Raw genomic sequence first — 12,928 nt, forward strand, 5'->3', positions numbered from 1 at the left:
AAAAAAAATGTGTGCTACTTTGTTTTTGGCAACGCTGGCGATGTCCAGTGACCAACTGCTGAAACACCAGGGCTTTACTGACGGTCTCATGATGAATCACATACGTTTTGGCTTCCCCCGTTAAACGCAAGTTAACCACACAAAGGTTTATCGCATTTGACCAACCATTCACTGCAGCAGTAGCTGTAGCTGTAGCATCATAAATGAAAACCACCACATCTTCAATTGTTGTATCCAAAAACGAACTGATAATTGTGACTGCTTCTGGATCAAAAGTAGGAGAAGCTATCACAACTCCATATTTTTTTCCCATGACGACGGTATGCCTGAATCTGACTGGCTTCCAACACATATTTATGGAGGTGGTCCTCATGCTCCAGCTTTTTTCGAATCGTTTCTGAGGTTGAACCCAGCGTCTCTGTTGATCAGCCCATCAGCTACACGTATTTCAATCGCCTCCCTTAGAACACAGTCCCAAAAATACGAAGCCTGCCGTAAAACCTGCATTTTCACGTACTCCATAGTATCTCCAATATCCATGTAATGTTCCGAAACCGCAGATTTTGTAGGCTGCTTTAGTTCAGTGTGCCTTCTCTGTTCCCGGCATCTTTCTTCGATTGTCCGTACAGTTTGCCCGATGTATGCCTTACCGCATTTACACGAAATACGGTAAACACCCGGTTTACGGAGCCCCAGGTCATCTTTTACTGTACCTAGCAGGGAACGCGTTTTCGGAGGTGGGCGGAAGACACATTTGATGTTACACCGAGCCAAAATTCTATCGATTTCGTTGGATACTTTGCCGGCATAAGGCAGGTACGCCATTGTCTTCTCGTCCTCTTCGTTCTCTCTGCTGGGCTTCTGCATTCTGCCTGAGAGCAGCCTACGAAATCTGCAGTTTCGGGACATTACATGGATTCTGGATATACTATGGAGTACGCGAAAACGGAGGTTTTAAGGCAGGCCTCGTCGTTTTGGGACTGTGTTCTGAAGGAGGCGATTGAAATACGTGTAACTGATGGGCTGATCAACAGAGACGCCGGGTTAAACCTCAGCAAAGCCTGGGACGCAGCGCTCAGCCAACTAAAAGCACAGCGACTTTCGCGCCCGACGAAGGCCACAGGACATCTGACGGTCCACAGTTCGCATCCAGAAGCCAGCAGCCCGCCCCTCCCCACCACCCCTCCACACAACGCCGCGTGCGGCATGACGCGGGGAAGGGGTGGGGAGCGATCAGAGTATAAAGGGGAGGAGATTCAGCGGAGACGCCAGTCTGCAGGTATCACTTGAAGATGATGGCAAGAAACGCTGTCGAAATATCGTGGTTTATAAACGACTGCACTCGACTGGAGACCCGAGAACAGAACAAACAAATCTACTACACTACTGGCCATTAAAATTGCTACACCAAGAAGAAATGCAGATGATAAACGGATATTCATTGGCCAAATATATTATACGAGAACTGACATGTCACTACATTTTCACGCAATTTGGGTGCATAGATCCTGAGAAATCAGTATCCAGAAGAAACACCTCTGGCCGTAATAACGGCCTTGATACGCCTGGGCATTGAGTCAGACACAGCTTGGATGGCGTGTACAGGTACAGCTGCCCATACAGCTTCAATGCGATACCACAGTTCATCAAGAGTAGTGACTGGCGTATTGTGACGAGCCAGTTGCTCGGCCACCATTGACCAGTCGTTTTCAGTTGGTGAGAGATCTGGAGAATGTGCTGGCCAGGGCAGCAATCGAACATTTTCCGTATCCACAAAGGCCCGTACAGGACCTGCAACATGCGGTCGTGCATTATCCTGCTGAAATGTAGGGTTTCGCGGGGATCGAACGAAGGGTAGAGCCACGGGTCGTAACACATCTGAAATGTAACGTCCACTGTTCAAAGTGTCGTCAATATGAACAAGCGGTGACCAAGACGTGAAACCAATGGCACCCCATACCATCACGCTGGGTGATACGCCAGTATGGCGATGACGAATACACGCTTCCATTGTGCGTTACCGCGATGTCACCAAAACGGATGCGACCATCGTCATGCTGTGAACAGAACCTGGATTCATCCGAAAAAATGACGTAATGCCATTCGTGCACCCAGATTCGTCATCGAGTACACCATCGCAGGCGCTCCTGTCCGTGATGCAGCGTCAAGGGTAATCGCAGCCACGGTCTCCAAGGTGATAGTCCATGCTGTTGCAAACGTCGTCGAACTGTTCGTGCAGATGGTTGTTGTCTTGCAAACGTCCCCATCTGTTGACTCACGCATCGAGACGTGGCTGCACGACCCGTTACAGCCATGTGGATAAGATGCCTGTCATCTCGACTGCTAGCGATACGAGGCCGTTGGGATCGAGCACGGCGTTCCGTATTACTCTCCTGAACCCATTGATTCCATATTCTGCTGACAGTCATTGGATCTCGACCAACGAGAGCACCAATGTCGCGATACGATAAACCACAATCGCGATAGGCTACAATCCGATATTTATCAAAGTCGGAAACGTGATGGTACGCATTTCTCCTCCTTACACGAGGCATCACAACAACGTTTCACCAGGCAACGCCGGTCAATTGCAGTTTGCGTATGAGAAATCGGTTAGAAACTTTCCTCATGTCAGCACGTTGTAGGTGTCGCCACCGGCGCCAACCTTGTGTGAATGCTCTGAAAAGCTAATCACTTGCACATCACAGCATCATCTTCCTGTCTGTTAAATTTCGCGTCTGTAGCACGTCATCTTCATGGTGTAGCAATTTTAATGACCGGTAGTGTATATTCCCTTTTATAATACAAAGAGTATGAGATTGTGTAAATTATCGATCGGATGTTCAGTTGAACCCCTTTACCGAAGCTTTGTCCAATATCCATTTAAATTCCTCTATTCATATGTCAAGAAATTCCGTTGTGTCATTTTGTCACACTGATCCCTTCGAGCTCAGGATGCTGCTAACTGCTTGTTGACGTCCACTGAGACAGTTGCTTCATACACCTAATAATAGATCTGTGTGCAGCAATTCTTCCCAATACTACGAAATCTGACACACACAGAACGAACCTCATTCCTGAGATAAACCCAAAATTTTTGAGTACAGTTACTGGCAAATTTCTGGACATTCTCACCAAATAGTGAAAATCTGTTTCACACACAACGATTTGGTCGAAAAAAAAAATCACATAACAGCAACACTAAGTCGACTACTATTCACGCCTTTCTCTCTCTCTCTCTCTCTCTCTCTCTCTCTCTCTCTCTCTCTGTGTGTGTGTGTGTGTGTGTGTGTGTGTGTGTGTGTTTTCACGTTTACAGCTGTTTACAGCTGGATGGTAGAGTTACTACATGTGTACATTCTGTGTATGCTGTGCCATTTGTGCACATGCTTCTGTGTCTCAGTGTTTCTGGCTTTTCAGAGGAGAGGCTTCAATTCTACTCTAAAATCAAGAGCTTGCCCCTCAGCCACCCCCACTAAAAAAGTAAACACACGAGAACTCGACAATAAATCTGGAGTTACATAGCGCTGCCACTATTTTTTTGGACGTTACAGCAGAATTAGCAGTTCAGCTGCGCCACTGAACACAGCCTGTGGGCGCGAAGGTGTCAACATGCCAGGTGCAGCAACAGGTCTGATAATACATCACAAAGTGGAGAACCCAGTACGTTGTCCTCGGAGGTGAGTGTTCCTCGGAGGTGAGGGTATCATCTGGATAGCCCCAGGGAAGTGTGGTAGGTCCGCTGTTGTTTTCTATCTACATAAATGATCTTTTGGATAGGGTGGATAGCAATGTGCGGCTGTTTGCTGATGATGCTGTGGTGTACGGGAAGGTGTCGTCGTTGAGTGACTGTAGGAGGATATGAGATGACTTGGACAGGATTTGTGATTGGTGTAAAGAATGGCAGCTAACTCTAAATATAGATAAATGTAAATAAATGCAGATGAATAGGAAAAAGAATCCTGTAATGTTTGAATACTCCTTTAGTAGTGTAGCGCTTGACACAGTCACATCGATTAAATATTTGGGCGCAAAATTGCAGAGCGATATGAAGTGGGACAAGCATGTAATAGCAGTTGTGGGGAAGGCAGATAGTCGTCTTCGGTTCATTGGTAGAATTTTGGGAAGATGTGGTTCATCTGATAAGGAGACCGCTTATAAAACACTAATACGACCTATTCTCGAGTACTGCTCTTGCGTTTGGGATCCCTATCAGGTCGGATTGAGGGAGGTCATAGAAGCAATTCGGAGGCAGGCTGCTAGATTTGTTACTGGTAGGTTTGATCATCATGTAAGTGTTACGGAAATGCTTCAGGTACTCGGGTGGGAGTCTCTGGAGGAAAGAAGGCGTTCTTTTCGTGAATCGCTACTGAGGAAATTCAGAGAACCCGCATTTGAGGCTGACTGCAGTACAATTTTACTGCCGCCAACTTACATTTCGCGGAAAGACCACAAAGATAAGAGAGATTAGGGCTCGTACAGAGGCATATAGGCAGTCATTTTTCCCTCGTTCTGTTTGGGAGTGGAACAGGGAGAGATGCTAGTTGTGGTACGAGGTACCCTCCGCCACGCACCGTATGGTGGACTGCGGAGTATGTATGTAGATATGTAGATGTAGACTGCAACACTGCAAATTTATTGCTAAGATGGAGCCACTGTACAATGAGCCAAGCAGTTTCCACACAACCAGGCCACAGGTCTTTTTTTTTTTGTTCTGAATGCTAGTTGAAACAGCATGTCAGTGTAGCAAGTCGGCTGCAAACCATTATAAGTATCCATTAACTTCAGCTGAGACATCTGCAGTCAGTCAGCACCTTCAGGAATGAGAGGGCCATGCCAGGCAACCAAAATACACTCCTGGAAATTGAAATAAGAACACCATGAATTCATTTTCCCAGGAAGGGGAAACTTTATTGACACATTCCTGGGGTCAGATACATCACATGATCACACTGACAGAACCACAGGCACATAGACACAGGCAACAGAGCATGCACAATGTCGGCACTAGTACAGTGTATATCCACCTTTCGCAGCAATGCAGGCTGCTATTCTCCCATGGAGACGATCGTAGAGATGCTGGATGTAGTCCTGTGGAACGGCTTGCCATGCCATTTCCACCTGGCGCCTCAGTTGGACCAGCGTTCGTGCTGGACGTGCAGACCGCGTGAGACGACGCTTCATCCAGTCCCAAACATACTCAATGGGGGACAGATCCGGAGATCTTGCTGGCCAGGGTAGTTGACTTACACCTTCTAGAGCACGTTGGGTGGCACGGGATACATGCGGACGTGCATTGTCCTGTTGGAACAGCAAGTTCCCTTGCCGGTCTAGGAATGGTAGAACGATGGGTTCGATGACGGTTTGGATGTACCGTGCACTATTCAGTGTCCCCTCGACGATCACCAGTGGTGTACGGCCAGTGTAGGAGATCGCTCCCCACACCATGATGCCGGGTGTTGGCCCTGTGTGCCTCGGTCGTATGCAGTCCTGATTGTGGCGCTCACCTGCACGGCGCCAAACACGCATACGACCATCATTGGCACCAAGGCAGAAGCGACTCTCATCGCTGAAGACGACACGTCTGCATTCGTCCCTCCATTCACGCCTGTCGCGACACCACTGGAGGCGGGCTGCACGATGTTGGGGCGTGAGCGGAAGACGGCCTAACGGTGTGCGGGACCGTAGCCCAGCTTCATGGAGACGGTTGCGAATGGTCCTCGCCGATACCCCAGGAGCAACAGTGTCCCTAATTTGCTGGGAAGTGGCGGTGCGGTCCCCTACGGCACTGCGTAGGATCCTACGGTCTTGGCGTGCATCCGTGCGTCGCTGCGGTCCGGTCCCAGGTCGACGGGCACGTGCACCTTCCGCCGACCACTGGCGACAACATCGATGTACTGTGGAGACCTCACGCCCCACGTGTTGAGCAATTCGGCGGTACGTCCACCCGGCCTCCCGCATGCCCACTATACGCCCTCGCTCAAAGTCCGTCAACTGCACATACGGTTCACGTCCACGCTGTCGCGGCATGCTACCAGTGTTAAAGACTGCGATGGAGCTCCGTATGCCACGGCAAACTGGCTGACACTGACGGCGGCGGTGCACAAATGCTGCGCAGCTAGCGCCATTCGACGGCCAACACCGCGGTTGCTGGTGTGTCCGCTGTGCCGTGCGTGTGATCATTGCTTGTACAGCCCTCTCGCAGTGTCCGGAGCAAGTATGGTGGGTCTGACACACCGGTGTCAATGTGTTCTTTTTTCCATTTCCAGGAGTGTATATGGGACAGCATGCAGCATCCCGAGTTTGGACCTCCACCACCACAACCTCTTCTGGTGCCAAGATGACCTCCTTGTACTAAGTGCTTCCCTGCTCTTGTCATTGTGGGCAACAACAAAGTCAGGACGATTGGACTGCTCACCATTCCATGTTTGTGTGTGTTTGGATGCTATGTACCATCAGTTACAGTGGCAATATCCACCACGTGAATCTGCCATCCCCTGCAACCACCCTGCTGGCTCCATCTGGGAGTGGCTGTGGTGCGCCAACAGGGTCACAAACTGCTGCATAAATTCCTGCAGCCAGCATTCTTGGCATCAATGTCACAGTCTGCTGGGAGTCAGTTCACTGCCACCAGGCCACAACATGCCTCTCTCAACACATGCTGTGAGCACTTGTGGCCACTGCCACCACCGGGATGCTACGAGTGTAGCTGTGTGAGGTTTAATAAAATGCTTTTACTTTCGATGCTGTTTGTCTGTGCAGCCATAGGCCTGTACCCGGGTGACAACCCACCTCCCCAACTCAACCTCGCACAGACGTGGCCCTGTACCCTGGGTATCTCGCAGTCTCTGGTGGAAGATTGTAGGTCCACGCAGCAGGAGGTCACAATTGCAGCTCTCAGTGCTATTACACAGTTGGGTGAATGAACGAACCATGATTTTTACTTTCGTGTACAGAGGAGTGGGGCTAGGCATAATATTCATCACTCAGGTCTTCCCAGTGTGATTATTATTATTTGGTCATACTGCCCCATGTGCCGAGTCAGTGGCAGTAGTGTGTTTCATTTGTGATGGCTAGTGACTAAATAATCCACAAAGATGAGAGAGTACATAATGAGGTTCAGAGTATAAGATGATGTAATTTTGCGTATGTGAGCTAGTGTAGTCTGATACTTCGTTCTACCTTTTTGTGTATTAGGGATTAAGGTTGTTGTGTCTAGACAAGACAGCCTAGACACAATGAGAGGAAGTCGAAAGGCACGCGCTTAAACTCACGCAGGCTGGCGTGAGGTCTGAAACAGGATACGTAATGAATGCTATAAAGAAAAGTACGTAGCTTCTGGAATACTTAACGTTAATCCACATTTGTAGAACATCGCTCTTGATGATACATTAATAGAATCTCAATATCTATACTGGTAATGGCGCCTTGCTAGGTCGTAGCAAATGTAGCTGAAGGCTATGCTAACTATCGTCTCGGCAAATGAGAGCGTAATTCTCAGTGAACCATGGCTAGCAACGTCGGCTGTACAACTGGGGACGGGCGCTAGGATCTGTCTCTAGACCTGCCGTGTGGCGGCGCTCGGTCTGCCATCACTGACAGTGGTGACACGCGGGTCCGTCGTATACTAGCGGACTGCGGTCGATTTAAAAGCTACCACCCAGCAAGCGTGGTGTCTGGCGGTGACACCACAAAGGTTCCATAATGAAGTTAGATAATGATGTTCCATAATGAAGTTTTGTGTAGCAGAATATGATGCAGCGTTTACTTAATGAGGTAGCATATTTAATGGAAGATGAGATGGTCTGTCAGATCAGCTATGAAAACTTGGCTCTCCCATGATTTTTTGCTAGCCAACTTACCTGCTAATATACATAGTTCATTTTAGGGATGTATCATGACTAGGCAATGAAAGCATTGTGAGCTACTAGTGAAAGGTTTTTCTAGTCAGCAATGAAGGTGTATATCCTAGCACAAGGCATCCGAAGCAACTCAGTCGCAAACATTGTAAGCTTGAAACAAACAAACACACAAAAACACACAAACACACAAAAACAAACAAAAACACAAAAACACACAGACACACACGCAAAAACACACACACACAAAACACACACACACAAAACACACACACACAAAACACACACACACAAAACACACACACACAAAACACACACACACACAAAACACACACACACAACCCACACACACAAAACACACACACACACAAAATACACACACACACAAAATACACACACACACAAAATACACATACACACAAAATACACATACACATAAAATACACACAAACACACACACACAAAAACACACACACACACACACACACACACACACACACACACACACACACACGAAAACACACACACACACACACACACACACACACACACACACACACACACACACGAAAACACACACACACACACACGAAAACACACACACACACACACACACGAAAACACACACACACACACACACACACACACACACACACTCACGAAAACACACACACACACACACACGAAAACACACACACACGCACACACAAACACACACACAAAACACACTTGGAAAAGACAAGTGTCTCGTGCTTACCTGGTGTCTGCAGGTGGCTGACCAAGCAGGCGACTGACTTCGACCACGTCTTTGGGCAGGATGTGGACCGCCTCAGCCCAACCCTGAGTGGCCAGCACTTGCTGGTTGGCCTTTATAAAGGCGACAGCAGCCTCCATGAGGCTGGCACAGGAGTACCTCAACGCAAGCACTGCCGTGGCCGCCGCGTTTTCCACTGACAGCTGAGATGCCAGCTGCTGCTCACACAGAGCCTTCAACCCAGACACGCCGTATTTATCCGCAGCTGCCAGCAGCTCGGGCGTGACGCTGGGCTGGTGGGTCGCCTGAAGGGAATACATGTGGCCAAGCAACTCGCGCAGCACCGGGCCCTCCACATCGGTGATGGTGACGTGCCCACTGCTGGCCTCCAGTGTATCGTGCCGGAACATGCCGGCAAACACGGGGCTCCTGTCTGCCAGGATGGCCCTGTGCACCACCAGCCGTGTGTCGCCTGCCACCAATGTCACCATAGCACCATCACCTGCATCTAGGAGGGCACCCACGTTCACAGCTGCAGTCTCCTTGGTGGCTGCCATTGCGGATGATTCTGAAACACGGTGTCTCTGAATAGTCCTCTGCCCTTACACGGCACCCTCAGTACTCGTGTACACTGAGGTTGCAAATGTCATGGGATGGCGATATGCACACAGAGCAGACAGTAGTATCACATACGCCTGATATAAAAGAGCAGTGCATTGCCGGAGTTGTCATTTGTACTCAAGTGATTCACGTGAAAAGTTTCCAATGCGATTACGGTCACACGACAGGCTTTAACAGATGTCGAATGTCGAATAGTACTTGGAGGCAGACACAGAGGACTTTCCATTTCAGAAATCGTTAAAGAATCCAATATTCCAAGATCATATCAAGAGTGTACGAAGAATCATAAATTTCAGGCAATACCTCTCATTACAGACAACGCAGTGGTCAACATCCTTTACCTAACGACCGAGTGGAGCAGCATTTGCTTAGACTTGTCAATGCTAACAGAAAGTAACACTGCAAGAAATAACTGCACAAATCAATGTGGGACATACGGCAAATCAATCCATTAGGACAGTGTAGTGAAATTTGACGTTAATGGGGTATGGCAGCAATCGAACGATGTGGGTGCCTTTGCTAGCAGCATAATATCGCCTGCAGCGCCTCGCCCGGGGCTTGTGATCATATTGGTTGGATCCTAGATGTCCGGAATACGGTGGCTTTGGAAGATGAGCCGCATTTTTGGTTGTTAGGAGTTGATGGCAGTCTTCGAGTGTCGTGCAGATTCCATGAAGCCATAGACCCAAGTTGTCAAAGAGGCACTGAGCAAGCTGATGGCGGCTCCATAATCGTGTGGGTTGTGTTTACATGGAAAGGACTGAGTCCTGTGGTCCCAACCAATTACTGACTGGAAAATAATATGTTCGGCTACTTCAAGAACGAAACTTCCTGGCAGATTAAATCTGTGTGCCAGACCAAGACTCGAACTCGGGACCTTTGCCTTTTGCTGGCAAGTGCTTTACCATCTAAGCTACCCAAGCACGACTCACGCCCCATCCTCACAGCTTTACTTCAGCCAGTACCTCGTCTCCTACTTTCCAAACTTCACAGAAGCTCTCCTGCGAACCTTGCAGAACTAGCAGTCCTGGAAGAAAGGAGAGCTTCTGTGAAGTTCGGAAAGTAGGAGACGAGGTACTGGCGGAAGTAAAGCTGTGAGGACGGGGCGTGAGTCGTGCTTGGGTAGCTCAGACGGTAGAGCACTTGCCAGCGAAAGGCAAAGTGCGAGTTTCGGTCTGGCATACAGTTTTAATCTGCCAGTAAGTTTCATATCAGCGCACACTCCGCTGCAGAGTGAAAATCTCATTCTGGATACATTGAGAACATTTGCAGCCATTCGTGGACTACGTTCCCAAACACCAGATCAAAATTGTTCGTGAATGGTTTGAAGAATATTCTGGACAACTAGCATGATGGTTTGGCCAGCCAGATCGCCAGACATGATTACCATCAAAAATTTATGGGACATAATCGATTTGGCTATAGAGGTAGCACGGCTCAATACTTCTGTAGGCGAGTTCCGACGACTTGTTAATGCCACTTCGAGCTTCTGCACTAAACTGGACGAAAGGTGGTCCAACACGATATTGAGAGGTACCCCGTCACTTATCACCTCAGTGTATAGGCACGGCCTAAGCTGTGTAACGGAACAGTTGGTAAATGTTGTGCATCACAAGTCACTATGGTATCCTTGCCTTTTACAACAGATGCAACAAGTGAATAGATGCAGAGGTTCATCAGGACATTATCAGATATCCTTATTTTACACGTCCACATGAAGGGGCCCGCATCTCGTGGTCGTGCGGTAGCGTTCTCGCTTCCCACGCCCGGGTTCCCGGGTTCGATTCCCGGCGGGGTCAGGGATTTTCTCTGCCTCGTGATGGCTGGGTGTTGTGTGCTGTCCTTAGGTTAGTTAGGTTTAAGTAGTTCTAAGTTCTAGGGGGCTGATGACCATAGCAGTTAAGTCCCATAGTGCTCTGAGCCATTTGAATTTGAACCACATGAAGGGTGGAAACAGTCTATAATTTCTCCTTACAATGCAGTGTCAAATGGTCATCAACCCTTTCAAAATGGTGATCTAGCACATTACAGACAAGGCCAGAGGAAATGCAGTGGCATTTCACTGAGTGACTTGCCCTCCTAAGCTCCCAGGTATTTAGAGAAACGATGTATTACTGGAAACTAAATTACTCTCCTCTTAATAACTAGACCTGTGTGTTGTCATGCTGGATTCGTTCACTTAGTCAGCTGATCATCCGGTACCATACTGTAGGGCACATCACTAGTAAAAGAAACTGCCACTGTGACTGCATCATCTCAACCGACATGACATATTCCAATATGACAAAGCCTAGCTACGCATAGCACGAAATGTTCAGCCAGAAACAGAGAATATCCCATCCATTTAACTATCGAATGTGCTATGGTTTCGAAACTGACCTCACTATACCACTGCACTGGAGATGATACTGATAACAAGACACTTTTCGCTGATATGAGTTCCTCAATTCTAGGTTTAACTCTGGCTCGAAAAATTCTTAATTACAGTTTGCACAACGAGAGGGGGCAATCTGTCTTCATTTATTGCACATTGAGCTACGTCAAAACAAAATAAAACATTGTACAGTGCCTCAAAATATGCGGTACTCTTAGAACGACCTCTCAACATTATTCATTGCATTAAGACCGTACCTACAAAAAGCTATAAAACAATTCTTTGTTTAATACTGGTGTTTCTAACAAATTTTAAACACTAATACTGAATACCTATTTTTGTTTTATGTTCATAGTGCACAGACTTTCTAGTTAGTCACTGTACACTTCTGGCCATTAAAATTGCTACACCATGAGGATGACGTGCTACAGACGCGAAATTTAACCGACAGGAAGAAGACGCTGTGATATGCAAATGATTAGCTTTTGGGAGCATTCACACAAGCTTGGCGCCGGTGGCGACACCTACAACGTGCTGACATGAGGAAAGTTTTCAACCGATTTCTCATACACAAACGGCAGTTGACCGGCGTTGCCTGGTGAAACGTTGTTGAGATGCCTCGTGCAAGGAGGAGAAATTCGTACTATCACGTTTACGACTTTGATAAAGGACGGATTGTAGCCTATCGCGATTGCGGTTTATCGTATCGCGACATTGCTGCTCGCGTTGGTCGAGATACAATGACTGTTAGCAGAATACGGAATCGGTGCGTTCAGGAGGGTAATACGCAACGCTGTGCCAGATCCCAAAGGCCTCGTATCACTAGCAGTCTAAACGACAGGCATCTTATCCACATGGCTGTAACGGATCGTGCAGCCACGTCTCGATCCCTGAGTCAACAGATGGGGACATTTGAATGACAACAACCATCTGCACGAACAGTTCGACGACGTTTGCAGCAGGATGGACTATCAGCTCGGAGACCGTGACTGCAGTTACCCTCGACGCTGCATCACAGACAGGAGCACCTGCGATGGTGTACTCGACGACGAACCTGGGTGCACGAATGGCAAAACGTCATTTTTTCGTATGAATCCAGGTTCTATTTACAGCATCATGATGGTCGCATCCGTGTTTGGCGATATCGCGGTGAACGCACATTGGAAGGTTGTATTAGTCATCGTCATACTGGCGTATCATCTGGCGTGATGGTATGGGGTGCCAATGGTTACACGTCTCTGTCACCTATTGTTTGCATTGACGGCCCTTTGAACTGTGGACGTTACATTTCAGATTTGTTACGACCCATGGCTCTACCCT

General features: G+C 48.0%; 1 protein-coding gene across 1 annotated transcript in view; it reads right to left on the minus strand.

The window, feature by feature from the left end:
- The window catches only part of LOC126108615 (ankyrin-3-like), a 30,899-nt gene that overhangs the window by 2,712 nt on the left and 15,259 nt on the right, over positions 1 to 12,928 (minus strand). The window contains exon 2 of the mRNA XM_049913918.1: positions 8,617 to 9,181. Coding sequence (XP_049769875.1) covers positions 8,617 to 9,170 — 554 coding nt within the window. The 5' untranslated portion in view covers positions 9,171 to 9,181. The remainder of the gene's footprint in view (positions 1 to 8,616; positions 9,182 to 12,928) is intronic.

Source organism: Schistocerca cancellata, chromosome 11, assembly GCF_023864275.1.
Source record: "Schistocerca cancellata isolate TAMUIC-IGC-003103 chromosome 11, iqSchCanc2.1, whole genome shotgun sequence".
Lineage (NCBI taxonomy): Eukaryota > Metazoa > Arthropoda > Insecta > Orthoptera > Acrididae > Schistocerca > Schistocerca cancellata.